This window comes from Cucurbitaria berberidis (genome assembly GCF_010015615.1).
Source record: "Cucurbitaria berberidis CBS 394.84 unplaced genomic scaffold K460scaffold_4, whole genome shotgun sequence".
Lineage (NCBI taxonomy): Eukaryota > Fungi > Ascomycota > Dothideomycetes > Pleosporales > Cucurbitariaceae > Cucurbitaria > Cucurbitaria berberidis.
Window position 1 is genome coordinate 1,044,347 of NW_024468938.1, and position 18,324 is coordinate 1,062,670.

Sequence of the window (18,324 nt, forward strand, 5' to 3'; positions counted from 1 at the left end):
GGGAACTAGTGCTTGCTCGGAAGTTGATTCGTGCCTTCGTCCAGCTTGCAATTTCCCGGCCGAACTCTCTCTTCGTTGTACTATTTCATGTACCTGTCGAAGCGTGGTATTTGTTGGCCAAACTTGAAAGCGATGTTTGAAATAGGGAGGCGTTGTGCTGGTAACCGATGGGAAACTCGCACATTGATAATAATTCTGAGCTTCGCGAGACAGGAATGTGTGTCGGTCTTGATATCGTGGGGGCCAACTTGAAAAAGGGCTGGGGTCCTGATCTGAAGTCCCTGCTGACTTGGTGTATTTAGATGAGAGCAATGTGATAATTTTGGATACTAGAGGTAACTACCAAGACCGTCAGGTCAAGTGCCCTCCAGCGCAGGGGAAATAGGCTGCAATGTACAGACCAGTTTGACAAGTGATGATCAATATACGATAGCTTGTCCCTGATATAGTAACCGCAGTTGAACAATTCAACATCAGCCAAATTTCTGGCCTCACGATCGGGCTTTCGGTAGTGTATAACCGCCCATGTCCTCGAAGAACTTTCCGCCTTTTGCCATGACATCGGCAATCTCTTCGCCTAGCCACTCTTTTGTCAATGCTGTTCTGGCTGTTTCGACCTCTTTGAGTAGGCTTCCTGCAACCTGAATGCCCTAGTCAGCAATCGCACTGCAATGATGATATATTTAGACATACCATCATACTATGCCCTTTTCTCTCTGGATCAGTGCTAGTAGACACGATCGCGTTCGCCACATCCTCGACCGTATTCGCTGGCAAACCCCTCTCTTTCCACTTTTCCGAGTAACCTGTCGTAATGTACGTCGGCGTAAAGAAGGGTGCAACAACATTGACACGAACCCCAAGCTTGTTCGCAACATTTTGTGAAGCGCGAGCGAGACCGACGACACCGTGCTTGGATGAAATGTACGAAACTACTCCTGTACCGCCGAAGTATCCAGACGTCGAAGCGATGAGCACCACCGAGCCTCGTGCGCCGTCTGCGTCAGATGAATTTGACTTCATAGAGTGCATAGCTAGCCGCAGTGCTGTCAAGAGTTAGTTCCATCTATAGTAAACAAAAGGAGTCGATATTCTTACTGTTCATACTCCCTTTTAGATTGACATCTACAACCCTCCAAGCCTCACTCGGCTCCTTCAACTCCCCATGTTCGTCTTCATCGAAGTCAAAGAAGCCCTTACTCTCCATCAGTCCGGCATTCGCAATCACAATGTCCACCTGCCCAAACTTTGCTTTGGTCTCTCGAAACAAACCCTTCATATCTTCCCAGTCCACGATGTTGGTTGGATGGTAGAGCGCTCGCTTGGGGTCTGCAAGGGAGGACATGATTTTGTTTGCCGCATCTTTGGCGAGAGGCAGATCGGCTATCACAACGTTGCAGCCGTGAGAGTAGTAGGAGCGGATTGTTTCGGCGCCGATTCCACCTGCGCCGCCCGTGACAATGACCGTTTTAGGGTTGCCATTCGGGAGATGGAAGGGACCTGAGTTGTTATCGGCCATGCCTTCGGATTTCAGTATTGCTGATCTGGATATAGCTGTTTCTAATTAGAGAGGTCGTGGTTATGATCAAATTGCTGTAATGTGAGACAGAGCTACAGGCGGATGTTGGTGGAGAATGGACCAATACATGAGGGCCGCTCTCAAGCAGATACCTATTCTATGGTCCCAGAAACTGCTACGGATATCCGGTCAACAACCGATGAATAGTTGCAAGGCAAGCTACCGCACCTCCGTACCCCAATGAGGGATCCTTCAGGTACGGGTCGGGGAGGGGTCGTGCTACTCCGGAGCTGTGGGGTGTTTTACCCCGCCAAATGTGGACGCGCTCTGAAGACGCGTCGCGATTCGCTCATTCCCATGGCACCATGGTTGACCATCGGATACCGGGTATAGGTTCCATGGACTTCTGATTGATGATGCGATTATTTGTTGCTACTCGAAGTATCACTCACCGACAACACACACTCCAGTAGCGAAACCAGAGTCACAATGGCTGCCCAAGAGCTCCCAATCCCTCGCGATCCCACCGAAGACGAAGCTTTTGCGCTTTTCAAGGCCCTAGAAGAAAAGTTCCCCTCCAAGACGCTTGGAGACGATAAATGGTACATACTCGCAGTACGATGACACCCTCAAAGTCTACCGGTGCATGTAATGACAGCATACAGTACGCGGCCATCGTCGGCGGCGGCCAGCCAAGTTTCGCACCCCTCCTTTACAAAGAGCTTATCAAGCGGCCTGAATATCAAACATCCGAGCAACGCCAGGGTTTGATGCGAAGAATAAGAGAGACGCTGTTCAAGTTGATAGTCATCGTGGGTGTATGCAAGCCTCTGGAAGCCATCTTCGATATCGATGCGATCACGCGACCGGAAGATAAGGACTACACATTTTCGAGGTATGAGAGATGGCCCAGAGGAGCAGTGTTTAGACAGGCATTGATCAGTGTGTAGGGAAGGATGGCAATGTGACGAAGCGAACGCGAAGCGCGGCTTTGCATGGCAAAGCCGCCTGTACCAACACAATCAGGGGAAGATCGACGATGTGCTAGCATCGCAGAGAGACTTTGGTGAGTTGAATCGAGATGTTAACTGATCTCTGTTGACGCCGTGACAGATTGGACCAGCAAACAAATTACCTACGGTCTCTACCTTTCCGATCATAGTATCTTGAACGACGTCGAGACCGAGCTGACGGTACTCTCCGGGATCATGATCCAGAACCTGCCTCGCGAGACTGCATGGCATCTGCGAGGAACGCGACGAATTGGTGTGACCAAGGAGGACGTTGAGACGCTACAGCAATGTGTAAGTCCCTTCATGCGTGTGAACGAGTTGTGTGTTCTGATGCTATCTAGATTGAGCTCGTTGCGACCTTCTGTGGCTTGCGGCTACACAAAGTGCCGCGAGTTGCAGACATTGAACATGAGGTTTAACTAAAAGAATCCTTCTTTACTCGGTCCTCAGCGCAATGGAAGTAGCTTACATTCGTAACGCGTAATAGATGATGTATTCTAGAATAATTTTAAAGGAGTTCAAGGACCTCAAGTTTGCAATCTGAATGACAGAGAAACAAGATTCAATAACAGAGCAGCTAGGCAACAAACGACAAATTGCGGTATGCTCAATCTATCTGAACTTTACACGAAACGTTGGAGGCCCAACATCACGACCCGCTCTCGAGCTATGAATCCTCACGCAAATTTCCCCCAAGTAGTGCCAGGATCGCGTCGGGGACGATTACTTGTCTCCGTAAGAATATTTCTCGACGTCACGAGTAGTCTAGTATTAGCAGCTTGGCCGAGTTGAGCCTCATGGAAAACGTGTTCCGAGATCACAAATACAGGGTAACTACGCTAATAGGCCACTAAGGTAAGAAATTGATCCCTTTGGCATTCTAAGAAAAGCAACGTTGACGACCACTAACAGAAACTAGATATTTACCATATATTTATAATGAATACAAAAAGCTAGCTTTAGAGCTCGATCTCCTTGACGGAAAAGCTGTAGATATGGATTTCCGCATCCATGTCTTCTTGACTCTTGTATGGGAAATAATCTATGACTGTTACAGTGAACATTCAACTCGCTACTTCTCATGACCTAGTTCTAGGAATTCCACGATTTTACATAGTCCTAAAAAGGCCAGGGAGTTACTTGTTTTTCTTCTTTAGAATACATCTAGCAATACATTATCCAAAGTCCGTGGAGCATTTCAGTGGGAACCATCAAGGCAATTAAGCTTTCCTAGCAAGCCACCGGGGCAACAGAGAGTTCGATCAAACCACGCGACCCTTGACCTGCTTGATGTTCTTGATATTGATGTCGCGCCAGAATGCTGAAGCAATCAGACCGGCCGCCAACATGCAGATGCTGGTGATCAACATTAGTCTCTGAGAGTCCGCATAAGCCTGCGCAATGCCCATCCTCTCCGGCGATCCCCACTTGTACGACAACTGTGTGGGGAGCGAAGAATAGATCTCCTTGGCGTTCACACCGGCTGGAACGTGCTTCACGAGATTGTCGTAGAAAGTCCCTGTCCAGATAGCAGCAGACACGGTGCTACCAGCCGCGCTGCCAATCGAGCAGAATAGATTGAGGACGGCGAGTATAACGGCCACGTGCTGATGATCTGAGGGCGCCATCATTGCGAGTTCACCCGCGATGACGATAGTGCCTCCAGCCACGGCGACGAAAATCTGCGTCATAACGATGTAGCCGATACTCGCGCCCGGTTGTCTGAAATGGATCATCAGGCCAATCGCGAGGATATCCATTGGTAGTGCAAAGTACAATGCAACCCACTTGAACCTTCCCGTAATCCTGATGGCCGGTCCAACAACAGCCAAACAGAAAAAGCAGGACACGACGCGGTATATGTTGCTGACGTAGCTTGCATCGGTGACATTTAGGTTCCAGACGACTTGCAGCATGGAGTTGAAGTATGCGCCCCACACTGCGCTGTTGAAGTATACAAAGATGAACATGATGCCGGCAAAGAAGACGGTGCGGTCGAGGAGCAGTTGGTATGGGATGAAGGTTACGGGCGCGAAGAATCTTTCCCAGATGGGGAACACGAGGAGAAGGACGAAGCCAACCACTATCATGGCAATGATCATGGGGGATTCCCATTTCTTGGCTTGGTAGGACCATAAGCTGAATGGGAGGAGGAAGAGGGCCATGCCTACAACCAAAATGAGTATACCGATGAGGTCGATGTCGACGCAAAACTTGGTGATAGCTCGGACGTTCCACTGGATTTTTCTTGGCTCGAGAAGTCCTTGCTTCCTAGCCTTGCGGTCATTGTAGAGGACCAGGGCGGCCAGAGGTGTAACGACAACGGGGATAATGATGGTGAAGATTCCGAACGCCCAACGCCATCCTGGTCCGGCGAGTACAGATTCTGCGACCGGTCCACCGATCCAGGTTGTGATTATATAAGGGGATGTGGCGAATGAGAGCATAAGTGCACGGTTCTTGAGTGTGGAGGTATCCGCGATGAAGACGGTCAGGATGTATGAGACGGCTTGGGATCTAGCACCTCGTTAGTGATATCTCCCATTCGAAGCCAAAGAATACATACCCAGTAGAAGCAAACACTTGAGCAGCCGCATATGTTTCCACATTCTTGCATGCAGCCATCATAATGTATCCAACCATCCAAACGAACAGCGACAACAGAAGGCCTTGGGGACGGCCCCACATATCCAACAGTTTGGCCAAAGGGATCTTGGTTAGACCACCAATGATCGATGACATGATACCGGTCGCGGCAGTGAGTGAATGCAGACTGAAAGCGCTGGTTACGTAGGGGTTCATGGCTCCGACGACGACCTCTTGGAGGGCGGTAACGAAGTAGATCCACCAAATGCTGTATAATCGTTAGTTCCCATAGTAAGGGATGGGGAACCTGGAGAGACTTACATGACATAGGCACCGATTAGATGATTTCTCGTCCAAACAGTGGTTGCAGCCTGCACAGCCTTGACACCAGCTTGCGCGTTGCTAGAAATAATCTCTGCATCGTGGTCCTTCTCGGGTATAGTATTGGGGTCCGTTCCTCTCTCGGAATCGACAGCATCTGCCTCGACGGGCGAGATATCATTCGTTTTGTTCTTGGAGAGATTGAGAAACCCCATGACGGACGATTGGGAGAGTGCAAAAGCAATCCGACGACTAGATCAAGGAAAATCTATTGTGGCCCGCGAGCGGCAGAAAGTGACAAACAGTCCTTTTTGTATTCTTTGGGTCCCTGCCATTCCCGATTCACCCGCCGTTCTATGCGCGCGTTCCATTACCCACTTTCGCGACCTTTTAGATCCTTTGAGGACATATACCGCGACAGTTGACCTATTAGGGTCCTTAGGATCCCATTACCACCCTACAGGGTCTGAGAATTGTGGCTACTAAACCCGAATTTTATGGTCTTACTTGATATCGAACATAGGCGGCTAAGCGGGATGGGAGGTGGAGTATGGTGGCTGGGGTTGGTGCTTAGCGTGAAAAATTTGATCAGATTAGATCGTTCGATAATCTTATCATTGCTGAAAAGTGCTCCACAACAGCGGCTAATAACGCAACCGAACTTCACGTCGCGGGTCGGCCCCTAAAAAGGTACAGTAGTTAGGTGATAATGTTGGAGTCAAAGTGTGGCGATTCCTATCTTAACCGAGAGAGGCGCGAGCCGAAAGATGGGCCGCGGGACACAATTGTAACCGGCGATCGGATCAATCTTACTAGCCGCTCTCCGCGGAAAAGTTAGAGGAGGGCATATTATCAACTGCTGCGATTTTTGCAGTATGACCAGGGGCTCACAATATTCACGCTCTCTGTATGGGTATCGCACCGCACCTAAACCTAAACCTTAGCAGCCGATATCGCACAGACGCTCACTTACGGCTACTAGACTTCAAGTAGGCAATTCTATAAGCCGATCCGGAACTACCGACCAGCTTTAATATCATAATTTGTGGGACTCCCGCCCGCGTTTGCCTCCAGATGACCTGGCTATTCTTGCAGTCGATCCAATGCTCGCAGACCGAGACACATCCGAGGCCAACACCCCGACTGCAACTGGCAACAATCCTTTCCGATGTGTCACAGGAGCTGAAGTTGACTACAGCACCATTACTAACATACCTGAATAAATCCTTCTTGGAGCTAAACCTGAGAACATGACATTGAGTAGGCTTCTCCTCAATATATGGCACCAACTCAACACAACTCATACTTCTCTAAAGCACTAATCATGGATCTATTTGAATCAAGTGGCTTTTTTGTGTTTCCACAATATGCAAAATGATACCAATCATGCGAACTAACGCGTCCCCCACTTGCCACCCTCCCTGACCCACAGTTTCCGAACACCCGTGCATATGAGCACTTTGATAATCAGCTGAGCCGTCTATAAGTGGAGGCACCTGTTACCTCCAATAAAGCAACCTTCTATTGCCCCCAATTATTCCAAGTTTCAGGATCCCCACCACCATTGCCAATTCTACTTCGTAATGGTACCATGCCACCATTGAAGCAGCACTGCATGGCCACCATAGTCCTCCTCTTTACTTGTCAAGAGGATGTGTTGATTAAATAACAGATGTCAACATGACATAGACAGGCAAAATTCATGCAGCATCGGGCACGAGAACGTACAGATGATCGTGCGTGTGAATGCTTTGTATAAATCAGCTCGCCCCGCTATTTTCCACATACCCCCGGCTACGATTTTCCCTCATCATTCTCAATCTATATATCCTTCATCAGGACTGATCTTAAAATACCTACAAATATCAATCAGACTAACGAAACTCTATGAATCGCGCAGAAACTGATAAACCTGCACACAAAACGGTTTAAGCTTTACATAAAGCTCCTACCGTACGGAAGTGTACATGCTGACTCGGTGTACGCGAAGTCCTTTTGATCCGATCAGTTGCTTATACCATTGCTAGCGAGTTAGTGCGTTTTTAACTGCCTTAGTTCGGATTGTTAGGATTATTATACGGGACAGTACAGTTAGTAAAGGAAAGACTAGATTCCGTAAACTCATAAAGCAGCCGCGATAGTCAGTCGCAGAACAATAGAATTAAATCTAGCTATATGATAGCGATACTGCTGCCTATATTAACAGAACAGAAAGCTAGCAATCTGGCTGCCAAGACGAACTTTCTCTACCCCCAGAAACGGGGAGATATAACCCCCTCTAGTATAGAAGTAGTGGAAATGGGAGAGAAATAGTACCAGAGGAACGATAGTAAACCAGGATAAATTTGCTCCCACTCAAAACAAAGTCTCTACTCGAGCTGTTGGTCCCAAGGTTCCTGAAACTCCGTAAAACTCCCATTTAAAAATGCATCAGTCAGCGTATTGAAGTCTAGTCCCATGTCTTCTTCATCGTGAAACGCAGAGTCATACCGGTCGTTTGAAGCGGGTACCTGTTCACCCGAACTTGTGGCAGTCAGGTCGCAAGAGTCAACGCCATTGCCGCAGACTTCCGCCATGAAAGTGTCGAAAATCGTGTCAGGTAGGAGAGTTGACTCTGCTGCACATAGGTCTGTGGACGTTGTTATCGAATCCCAGGCGTCGGCGAATTGAGTGGTTAATGGGGATTTATGCTCGTGTTGATGTTGAGTCGATCGGCGTGTTAGCGTCCTAGCGATTTTGGTGAACATGTTCGAGTACTCTGCATTCGAGTTGCGCCGCTTTTTCGATGATTCGATTGTTGGCTCTAGTCTTTTGCTTTCTTTCCAATCTGTCATCGTCATACCGTCCTTGAAATGACCAGCGACATGGGTCTCCCTGATGTCCCACGTCTTTAAGTCTTGGTCGCAAAAGCCACATACCCAGTTTTCAATCTCATCTTTCCCTGGCCCATCCTTTCGCCACCCATCTCGGACCACTTCCCACAGAGTTGCTTTGTGAAAGTTCCTCACATGCTGTCTTAGATGGTCTGGCCTCAGAAACGTTCTTTCATCTTCGCTCTTGTTCGTGCACTCAACGATGCGGTGCGACCGGAGCAGATGATCTTCACTCGGATTTTCGGCCATGCAGAAGGCGCATACAACTGAAGTATTTGTGCGAGGATTGGAGCGAGAGGGCAGAGTCAGGCGTGGACCATTCAGTAAGCATGTCCATTTGCGTTTGGGACGATGTTGAGTCTCCTCATGACGGCGCCAGGATTTGGGTGCAATATGTTGGTAACAGAAGGTGCATTGCCATGTCTGCTGCACATTTCCCTCACGAGTAGCGATCGCGGTCAACGGTGTCGGCGGAATAGAAGGGGCAAGATCATCAATGGGAGATATGGTGTTCATACGGCTGTAATCCTTCTTCTTCCCTCGTCTGGATGTCCTTGAAGCCTTCTGTTCAAAGCTATTGGCAACAATGTTGGAAGTATCCAAGCATCTTCGATCAAGTGGAGTCCTGTAGCCGAACGGAAGGCCGCTGGTACAAATCGGTGTTGATCCAACGCTCGAAAATCCAGTTTCGTAGTTCCCTTCATCCTCGGATTGCGGGTTCGATCGATCAACTGAAGCATTCATTCGCCTCGCTCTAGCGTTGGTAAACCATGTAGTGACTTGTCTTTCAGTGATACCACAATCTTGAGCAAGTGAGCGCTTCGTCTCTGCACCGGGATACGGATTGTTCCGGTTGTCTAGAAGCCAGGCTTGTAGACATTGCAAAGCACGGGGTGGAAGTTTAGCAGGCCGTCTTGCACACGAGCGTTTCACTTTCGATGGTAGGTTTGGTGATATCGGAGATAGGAGATTAGAGTTCGGGTTACAAGTGGCGCAGCCGGAAGGCCTGTCGGGCTCAATGAGCGATGAAATTTCGCAGGCTGAACATCGTGTCGAATTGTTGTTAATAGAATGCTTACGGGGTTGTTGTTTATATGGAATCTCAAGTCGCGGTACGTCGAGTTTCGCTTTCAGGTTTTGGACTTGCGATCGGGGTGTTTGAGGTACAATAAAGTTCTTATCGCGGCAGTCATTGCACTTGAGGTTCTCCCCAGGATTCGTGATGTTCCATAGCTGGCAAGTCACACAAGTGTCTTGGCTGTCGCTCAAAGGTGGGCAAAGGAAGTCGGTGCTCGAACCTACTTTCGTAGTAAAGACGTTGAGTTTGGTGGTCACGGGCCCAATTGGAGATTCCGGTCTCGTTAGACGTAATTGGTCTTCGACGTGGACATTCCAGAAGCTGCCGAGACCTAAGCCGATAGGTTGTTGTGTAGGCTGAGGAGGTGTTTGGTGGGTACTCGAGAATCCGTGATAGTTGACCCGAGGGACATCAGCGTCTGCCTGGCAACTGGATCCGCGGCCGGTCGAAGGAGGTACCTGGAAGGCTTCGTCATCCTCCAAGGTAGTAGACCCATATCCTGAGTCGAATGACCAGATACTAGCCGCCTTGCTCTTCGGCGCGATATCGTTCGGGGACAGCATGTGGCCAAGTGCTGCTGTCGTGCAGTCGTTGCCAACTCGGTAGTGGTCTGGTTATTGTTATTGTCGCAGTGCGGCCAACCGATTTACAAATAGAAGGACAGGAGGGGAAACCATCGAACATGTTCCAAAGCTCCACGTCTGACGAAACCTGGCCAACCCATTCTGAGATAGAGGGTGTCAGTGGCTGCTGCCCGCCTTATTGTGGCGCCCTACTGTGGCGGCCCTCGTCTATTGGTCGCGTCCTCTCTTCAGCACAACAAGGATCATATCATTGCACCTCAGCCTCAGGCCAACCTTGAAGCATGAGAGTGCTCAACGCTTTGGGTGAATGGGGTCCGAAACGTGACGTAAGACTAGGTCGAATACGGTGCAGCGCTTACAGCATGTGGCGGTGCATCCAGCTGAAACCACTCCCAAGGCGGTGTACGGCCGGAGTGACGTCTTTCTATGAACTGCGGTTCTCGCGGATAGTTTACGGACCGGGGCTTTGGCGGGATCGAAGATGGTCTGGGGATGGCCGTGAAGTTTACGGTCTGATGCTGACGCGTTGCATCGCGAAACAAGAGTTGCCAAGCTCCGATGCGACAAGGCTATGAATGGGTAGCCGTCTGAAAATGGATTAGAAGATTATGTTCTTCGAATTGGTTGGGGCCTAAGTGTAATCAAATAATCAAGAACTCAACCCCGGATACAACCATGCGTCCCGTTTATTCAAGGGATGACTCGATACAACGCGATACAACTCAAAGTCGGGTATACCATTTGGATATATCTCTATCTCATCTTCATTTGTAACACCTCGCTTTCAGTCTTCTAGACTAATGTTACAGAGGCGTGAAAATGAATATGAAGCCGCCGCTACTAAACGATAAGAATAAGAATTGGTAAAAAGAAAGAGAGAAAGAAGCCTAACAAAGGCCAAAGCCTATGGGGGCTGGGGAACGCAGCAGCTAGCTAGCTCGCTCATGCAAAAAAAGAAACATGCAAAACATCATCATCGTCGGTCGTCAAATCGTTCTATATGTCGCCCCCGCCTTCTTATATGTCAAACGCGGCTTGCCGTGCTGCCCAAGCAGTTCCTTGGGCGTCTATACCATGTGCACTGCTCACTCCCACTTTCCCCAACCTTGCTGTAACTTCTCGTTACGGTGTACGGCTCATCGTTCTCGTGCTCGTGCTCAAGTTTCAGTCTCATCTCCTCTACACCAGGGATGTTCTAGAACCTGAGAAATCGTGATCCTCTTCTCTACGTTTCTATCCAGCATCAGCCTCACCAGATCGATACTCTCCTCGCTCATGACCCATGGCACCCGGAGGTCATGATCCATAATCTCATCAATAGAATAGAAGGGGTTTTCTTTGTAGATGACGGTGTAGAGCAGGATGCCGAGGGCCCAGACATCTTGTTCTTTGCCACGGTAAGAGCGGCCAGCTAGGACTTCGGGGGCGGCGTAATCTATTGTAGTTTAGTGGGTTGTGGTCAGAAGATTTGGTAGAGCTCTGAGGTGAGATGGGAGGGATTGGTAGTAGGGAGACGAACCGATAGTCCCCACAAAAACATCAAAAGGCCCACTCTTGATATATGCCGCACTCCCAAAATCAATAAGCTTGATATTGCCTTCGCCATCCAGTATCACATTTTCGTCCTTGATGTCACGATGTACCACCTTTGCCTTGGTATGCAGGTGATGAACTGCCTCCGCAACTTGTACAAAGATCTTACGACACTCCTTCTCTTCCATGTTCACCCGAAGTTCAATGTAGTCGAAGAGATCCATGCCAGGTAAGCCATGCGGAACCATTTCGATATAGTAGTTGATATCGTCTTCGAAGAAGTCCGACATCTCGACGATGTTGGGGTGCTTGAAGCCATCTCGGCGGAGGTAATCCAGCACGTGGATTTCCAAAGGTACGGTGCCGAGTCTGCGGTCTCGTGTCCAAGTGTCGACAAGGATACGACGTTTTGTAACGTACTTGATCACGACTTTCTTGCTGCTGACCTTCTTGAACCGACAGAGCTTGACTTGCCCGTACGCGCCTTGGCCCATATCCTCCAGTACCACGAATTCACCGATCGTCTTCTTCTTGGGTGGCTCTTCTCTCACTGGTACCGGAGGTGGTGCCATTGACCTCGATTGTGATGCTCTTGGGGTGTCAGGTCGTGTAGCTTCCCGAAGCTGCTGAGTTAGTAACGAAACAGGAGGCGTATTCGCTCGCGATTGATGAGATTCTGGCTCTTCATGTACAATGACATTTGACTGTCCTGGTTCCGGTTGGTGGGGTGATGGCGGACGTGATAGGAGAGGTGTGACCGGGCCAATTCCATGGTTAACAGCATGAAGCTGCCTCGAGTATGTTACCCATAAGGCATACACTAGTTCCGATCCTTTCTGTGGCTTCGATGCGCCATGTTCCTCTTCAATCGCGTGCTCATCGAATTGAGGTGTCTTCTCACTCTTGACCACCCTCATGTGCACGTCGACCATGATTTCGGATCCATCGCGGTGTAAGGCGGGAAGCCCGCTTGGTCTTAAGAAGATGGCTGCGGCATCTGCGCTGCCTTCTCGCATAGCAAGAAGTGCCCGGGCGCGCCGGAAGCTATGCTCAGGGATGACTATGCCGTCGACCAACTCAATCTTATCTTCGTCGGTCATGACATGTAGTATCTTGTCGAATGCAGGTATAAGCTTGCTTACGTGAACACCTTCGGGTCGTGGTTGGCCAAACAAAGCAGACGAAAAGACGGAGTTCGAACTTGTGATCGTAAGATCAGAAGATGACAGCACGATTATGCCAGCAATGTGCGGAAAGCTGGAGACGCGGAATATTGGCTCACCCAGCAACGCTTCCACAGTAACGGGTATGTTGATGCTGTTGGACGTTCGTGCCGTGAAGCTGCGGACTTCGTCAATGGTATCGTAGTCCAGCGCACCAGTATTTGTGCCTTTGAGGCGCGGAATGCCAGGTATTAGTCGCTTCAGATCCATGCCTCTCCGTAACCGATCGCTTCCGAATACAGCTTCCGTCGCTCCCCAGCCCTTGGAGACACATCCTACTTCATCGACATTGATGTAGACAACATCCTCTGCTATCTCCTCTAGAACCCAAATGAGACCGCCTCGCTTCTCCTTGACCCATAGGCTGGCAGACCCGGTCTCACCGTTGCGCTTTTGAATGGGTATGACATCGCCGCAAAGCAAGACGCCTCTTGATCCCTTCGACTCGTGGTTTAGCTTTCCTGTCTTCTTTGCGTTGTAATAAGACGATCCACTTCCATCGTCTGTTTGAGCTTTCCTTGCTGCCGCAACCCGTGATGGGGCCTTGCTGAGTAACCTCGCCGTAAGCCCACTGCCTACTTTCAAGTTCGATGTCGAGGACACACCAGGTTGTGCGTTGTGATCGCGCGATGCTTTCGAGTTAGTGTCAGGATGCTTGAGCTTGCCCTCGAGCCACTTTCTCCGGTCCTCTCGAACCACCTCCAAAATACCCAGTTTACGAACTTCAGCTCTTGTCACCCCGAACACTAAGCACGCCAGATCATTTGCAGAAGTTATGGTCCATGGAGACCGTGTTTCTGTGGTAAAGATAGCCTGGGCAGCTGGCACATATCGACTACCATGACCATGCGGCGCTGATCCTGCCGAGTGTGGGCCAGGTGCGCCGCTGAAACTGGGTGGTACAACTGGAACTGTGCTTGGAGATAACACTTTATTGACCTGCCCTTGCTCTCCTGATAGGTACGGTTGTGCCATGGCATCGTGCAGTTGGCTTTGTATTGTCAAAGAAGCCACATCGGTGAGTGTCCGTTTCAAAGCAGCACGTTGTGGTCGTTGTGGAGGCGGAGAGGCGTTTGCTACCCTTGTACTGGATGCTTCCGAAGCGAGGTCAGAAGTCGATGTGCTCCTCGTGTCCTGAGAATCCGGTCTACTACTTGTCTCGGCGATGTCCGTTGTAGTGGCCCTGTGTACCGGCGGCTTCGTAGACTCGAGCATGCTGTCAGGGCTGTCCGATCGGCTAGCGATGAAGCCCTTGTCGAATGGGTTCTCGCCAGACATGTCTGCAGGCCCCGTGACGGGGCCCAAGGAGCCTAAGCCGTGAGCTCCTGTGCCATCCTGACCGATCAGGTTCGCCCTGGTCAACAACTCCATCATGCTCTGCACCTCCTGGTCGCCGCTGAGCTTTGCCTGAGCGTTCGCTATCCCCGGATTGGTCGCCGCCCACCCCAGCCTATCCCGCATGAAGTCTATGGACCGCTTCAGCACATTCTGGCGGTTGTGTATGAACTCCTCGGATTGCGTTGCGAACGAGAACGAGTGCAGCGACTCGGACGGAAAGCGGGTGAGGTCTTCGCCAAACGCAAACGTTGGAGACGCTGGGGCCGACGGAGCAGTTATAGAGGGACGTCTCGATGTCGGCGGTGTGGCAATGTTGAGTGATGTCGATCGCTGGGTTTTCGGTGGGATACGGAGGCCTACTGGCTGTTGGCGAATGCGGCGGAGACCAGAGGCCCCCCGGCCATGTTCATGCTCGGGGAGGATAGGTGACCTAGAGCAGATGCATCAGCCACTACTCTTGACGCCAATAAACTTGTTTTGTTCTCCATATCGCCGTCGTCGTCTTCGGTTGGTAATGCTCACCTTGCAAAGCGGTCCAGCTGCTCCGCATCGATGCTCCGCCGCTTTGTCGTGTCTATGGTGGGCAGAGGCCTCGAGTGTGAGAGTAGGTTCGAGGTGCTCTTATTCTTGACCAGCGGGGCATATCCGGGGGTGTATCGCGGGTTTGGCTGGGAATCGAAGTGAGGTTCTTCTGGTAGAGAGCCTGGAGGGGTGAGTGTGTCAGCAGTCGAGCCCATGAGCATATTGGTGTGCTAGGTATAATGTCTGGACCCGGAAGCAAATGTAGAGAAAATGGTATGGTATGCCAGACTGCTGGAGTCGCGGGTGGTGCGCTGGCTACGTGCAGTAGTTCGGCGCAATACTTCTCTCTGCAACAATCGACAAGACAAAATGTTGAGAAAGGAAGCGGTGAAGCTAAGAAAGCCCACCACTACGCCTAGCGGTAATACTGGCTGCAGACGTGATGGTGGCATGACGGCGCTCGCTCAGGAAAGGGTCATATGGCTTACCATAATCGTGTGGCCTGCTCATTCCCTGAGGCGTGCGGGCGCCTGTTCCCAGGCCTTGATACCTGTCTCGGTTCGGTAACCGCGGGCAAAGCGGACGACGGTGGCAGACAGGACAGTTGGTTTGTCAGAGGTTACACTACTTTCGTGTACTGGATAGTACGCTTCAGGGTATGGGGTTGCGTCGGCGGGTGGTGCAAAGGCTTCAAGTGGTGTGGGGTTGAGCTACGAGACTGCTTTGGGCTTGCGGGCTCAGCTGCAACGGGCGAAGACCTATTCAGTAAACAATGCGAAAAGGGCGAGAAATGCTACAGTTAACAGACAGACAACGATGGAATTGAAGCGTGGGAGATACTAATGCGGCCGCTATGCGACTTGAGACCGAGTATTTGCATTGCACCCAGGTTGCTGCCCCGCACAGACCGATTCCACATGCATCCACGGTCCACGCTACAGATCGACCAGATCGTCTCGACAAAGAGGCGGCAACGGCAACGGCAACGGCAAAGGCAACAGCAACAGTAGTTACTGTGTCTGTATCTAATACAAGTAGCGCAAAGATAGAAAGCTCGTATTTAGTCAAAGGCCTGTTCAGTAGAACAAGGTAGAGCTACTAGAATTACTAGATTAGAAAGTCTAGTTAACATAAGGCAAGAAATAAGTTCTATTTAATAATATAAGAGCTTTAAATAAAATACCTAAGAATATTGATGTCCTATTAGTGCTTTACATTTTTATATTTTTACTAGTATTTACTAGCCTTATTTATAGCGTCCCTCGTTCATAGCTGTACGATCGACCAACTGAGTCCTTCATTCTTCTTCCATATCACATCCGTGAGACGATGCCCAGGGTGCTATACCGCTTCGATTAGCGATCGCGGAAATGTTTCGACCGCCATGTAGATAACAAAGAGGCCCGTGTTCCATGGTCTGAATAACCTCGGGTGCCTAGTTGGCGAGGTGAAGTGGTCTTCTCGCACATTGGAGTGAGTAACGAACAAGCGCTGCAGGAACGCATCGTATCCATATTGTTTCGGCATTGGCTAGACGTGTATACTGATTCGCATTCCATTCCCTACGTTCCTGTCGTTCTGCTGTTACTACTCGAGTTCATAGAGACAGCAACCCCTCCCTAACAAATGCTGTGCACCTAGGCCTCTTTTGGCAAGGGGAGCGCACGTGCTAATTCTCGTCCTCCTGCTGCCATCATCTTCCACATTACGCATAGCAAGGTACACGCATGTTTCAAAGTGTTCTTCTGAGCCATATCATCCCTCATAAAGCTGTTGGGACGTTGAAGCAGACGTGATCGGGATTTATGCCCCGGCATGATACCGGGCATGAGGAGAACCTGTTCTGCTCTCCGTGGCTATGTTCAAAACCACAGGGTGATCAATATACCTTTCTTAAGACCTTATACGTCGTCAAATGGCATATCGTCCACAAAAGTAAGCTTTCACACTACAGGTACGCGTTCCCTAGTGGTCAACTAAAAATCGAAGTAACACATCGCTCAACTGCTTCAAGATTGGAATACCCGAAATGAGTTTTTCAAATTCACACGCGGTCGTTTTATCTTGGATGAGAATGAAAATCTCAGAAATAGAGAGGTTGCGTTCGATATGAATGAGCTCGCGAAGGTTGCAGCAGACTCAGTTGGAGCTGCTCAGTGTGTCGACGTCAGAAAGTTCACGGACGGGATGTTCAACAAAGCCTTCCTGATGCTCATGAACGATGGACAAGAGGTTGTTGCCAAGGTACCCAACCCAAATGCAGGCCACGCACATTACACCACGGCTAGTGAAGTCGCCACAATGGATTTTGTAAGTGTTCTTGAGCTGATGATTGTCGAGTTCCGACTGACCTGAATACTGTTATAGGCCAGGAGAGTGCTTGATACACCTGCGCCTCGTGTTTACGCATGGAACTCCCATGCTCAATCGCATTCAGTTGGAGCTGAATACATCATCATGGAAAAAGCGCAGGGTGTTCCTCTCTCTCAAGTTTGGGACGCGATAGCATTGCCTCAAAAGCTTCAAGTGCTGCTTGCCCTGGTACAGATTCAAAAGAGGTGGCTGAGCATTTCATTCTCGCACTACGGCGGCTTGTACTATGCTAAAGATGTGCGTTCATCTTCGGCGAGCCATTACGTCCAAGACGGCGTGGTCATTAAAAACTCAGAATTCGTTGTAGGACCAGCTACCGGCAGGGACTGGCATGATGCTGGGCGGGCGGGCATAGACATCGAAAGAGGACCATGTACGTTGCAACCCAGAACAGTTTCGTACCATTTCTGACTTTCTTGTAGGGTCCTCGTTGAGCCAGTATTTGCGATCGATCGGTGAGAGGGAAACGAAAGCAACTCAGATTCTAAAGCCGCCGAAACAGATAGCTCTGTTCTGTGGCCCCAAGCTTTATCAACCAGATCCCAAAGAGAAGCTCACTGCGCTCGGCCAGTACCAACACATCCTCGATGCAATCCTCCCTGAAGATAATACTACTTGCGATCCATACCTTTGGCACGACGATTTGCATGCTGATAACATCTTCGTCGATCCCAGCAATCCCGGAAAGATTACAACCATCATAGATTGGCAGTCTTGCCACATCTCACCTCTATTCAACTACAATGCGGATCCGGCGTTCCTCGATTGGGATGGCCTCGCGCCAGAGAACCTCGATTTGACTCCAAAGCCAGATCTTTCTGGACTTTCCTCTGAAGAGAAATCCGCAGCCTTGCGTGATTACGCGCATCTAAATGTTTTCATCGCATGGCGAAAACTCATGCAAGCGAAGAATCCAGGCTTGTTTGAGGTGACGGAGTTCCAAAAGACACCGTCATACGGGCTACTGTTTCTGGCACACAGGATGTTTGAGTACGGCGAGGCGCACTTTCAGTCTCTTCTAGTCGATTTGAAGGACACATGGCCGACCCTAACAGCAGTCACAGGCCAGAGTCCGTTCCCATTCGATTTTTCGCATGCTGACATTGAGCGCATCAAGTCAAAAAGTGATGGTGCGGTGGCTGGAACAGAGCTTCTAGCGCAGGTGAAGGAAACTATGGGCGAACTGTGGCCGGACAAGGGCTTCATCGATCACGAGCGGTACGATGCTTGTAGAGCCGAACTCAAGGAAATGAAAGAACAGCTAATTGAGCAGTTGGCGGAGAGCGAGGAGGAACGAGCGGAGTACGAACGCTATTGGCCGTTCGACTAAACACGACAAATATTACTGGTATCTTCAGCAG

The 18,324-nt window shown here is 49.9% G+C and overlaps 6 protein-coding genes across 6 annotated transcripts; 2 read left to right on the plus strand and 4 right to left on the minus strand.

The window, feature by feature from the left end:
• Positions 1-491: 491 nt before the first annotated feature.
• On the minus strand, positions 492-1,519 carry K460DRAFT_287076 (NAD(P)-binding protein; the record flags this gene model as incomplete). Its single annotated transcript, XM_040928942.1, has 3 exons — positions 492-641; positions 694-998; positions 1,099-1,519. The coding sequence occupies 3 exons, from the start codon at positions 1,517-1,519 to the stop codon at positions 492-494; spliced, it is 876 nt and encodes a 291-aa protein (XP_040785548.1).
• A 489-nt stretch (positions 1,520-2,008) lies between these two features.
• On the plus strand, positions 2,009-3,450 carry K460DRAFT_432425 (uncharacterized protein; the record flags this gene model as incomplete). Its single annotated transcript, XM_040938355.1, has 4 exons — positions 2,009-2,134; positions 2,185-2,414; positions 2,470-2,585; positions 2,633-3,450. The coding sequence occupies 4 exons, from the start codon at positions 2,009-2,011 to the stop codon at positions 2,953-2,955; spliced, it is 795 nt and encodes a 264-aa protein (XP_040785549.1). The 3' UTR covers positions 2,956-3,450.
• Positions 3,451-3,794: 344 nt separating this feature from the next.
• Positions 3,795-5,654, minus strand: K460DRAFT_407362 (MFS general substrate transporter; the record flags this gene model as incomplete). Its single annotated transcript, XM_040937065.1, has 3 exons — positions 3,795-5,049; positions 5,099-5,386; positions 5,440-5,654. The coding sequence occupies 3 exons, from the start codon at positions 5,652-5,654 to the stop codon at positions 3,795-3,797; spliced, it is 1,758 nt and encodes a 585-aa protein (XP_040785550.1).
• Positions 5,655-7,550: 1,896 nt separating this feature from the next.
• Positions 7,551-10,430, minus strand: K460DRAFT_367905 (uncharacterized protein). The gene has a single exon (XM_040933674.1). It carries the CDS (start codon positions 9,951-9,953, stop codon positions 7,809-7,811), a length of 2,145 nt encoding a protein of 714 aa, XP_040785551.1. The 5' UTR covers positions 9,954-10,430; the 3' UTR covers positions 7,551-7,808.
• Positions 10,431-10,802: 372 nt separating this feature from the next.
• Positions 10,803-15,585, minus strand: K460DRAFT_367906 (Pkinase-domain-containing protein). Its single transcript, XM_040933675.1, has 4 exons — positions 15,079-15,585; positions 14,591-14,771; positions 11,494-14,498; positions 10,803-11,409 (listed from the first exon to the last, which is right to left on the minus strand). Exons 1-4 carry the CDS (start codon positions 15,098-15,100, stop codon positions 11,132-11,134), a joined length of 3,486 nt encoding a protein of 1,161 aa, XP_040785552.1. The 5' UTR covers positions 15,101-15,585; the 3' UTR covers positions 10,803-11,131.
• Positions 15,586-16,417: 832 nt separating this feature from the next.
• On the plus strand, positions 16,418-18,293 carry K460DRAFT_378240 (phosphotransferase enzyme family protein; the record flags this gene model as incomplete). The annotated part of the gene is made up of 4 exons (XM_040935050.1): positions 16,418-16,544; positions 16,605-16,900; positions 16,958-17,336; positions 17,386-18,293. 4 exons carry the CDS (start codon positions 16,418-16,420, stop codon positions 18,291-18,293), a joined length of 1,710 nt encoding a protein of 569 aa, XP_040785553.1.
• Positions 18,294-18,324: the final 31 nt, after the last annotated feature.

Coding starts and splice junctions, on each gene's coding strand:
- K460DRAFT_367905 (XM_040933674.1), bottom strand. CDS start 9,953: ATGCTGTCCCCGAACGATATCGCGCCGAAGAGCAAGGCGGCTAGTATC.
- K460DRAFT_367906 (XM_040933675.1), bottom strand. CDS start 15,100: ATGAGCAGGCCACACGATTATG. Junction 14,772..15,078: donor GAGCAGGCCACACGATTATG/GTAAGCCATATG, acceptor TCACCCCTCCAG/GCTCTCTACCAGAAGAACCT. Junction 14,499..14,590: donor CAGCTGGACCGCTTTGCAAG/GTGAGCATTACC, acceptor CATCTGCTCTAG/GTCACCTATCCTCCCCGAGC.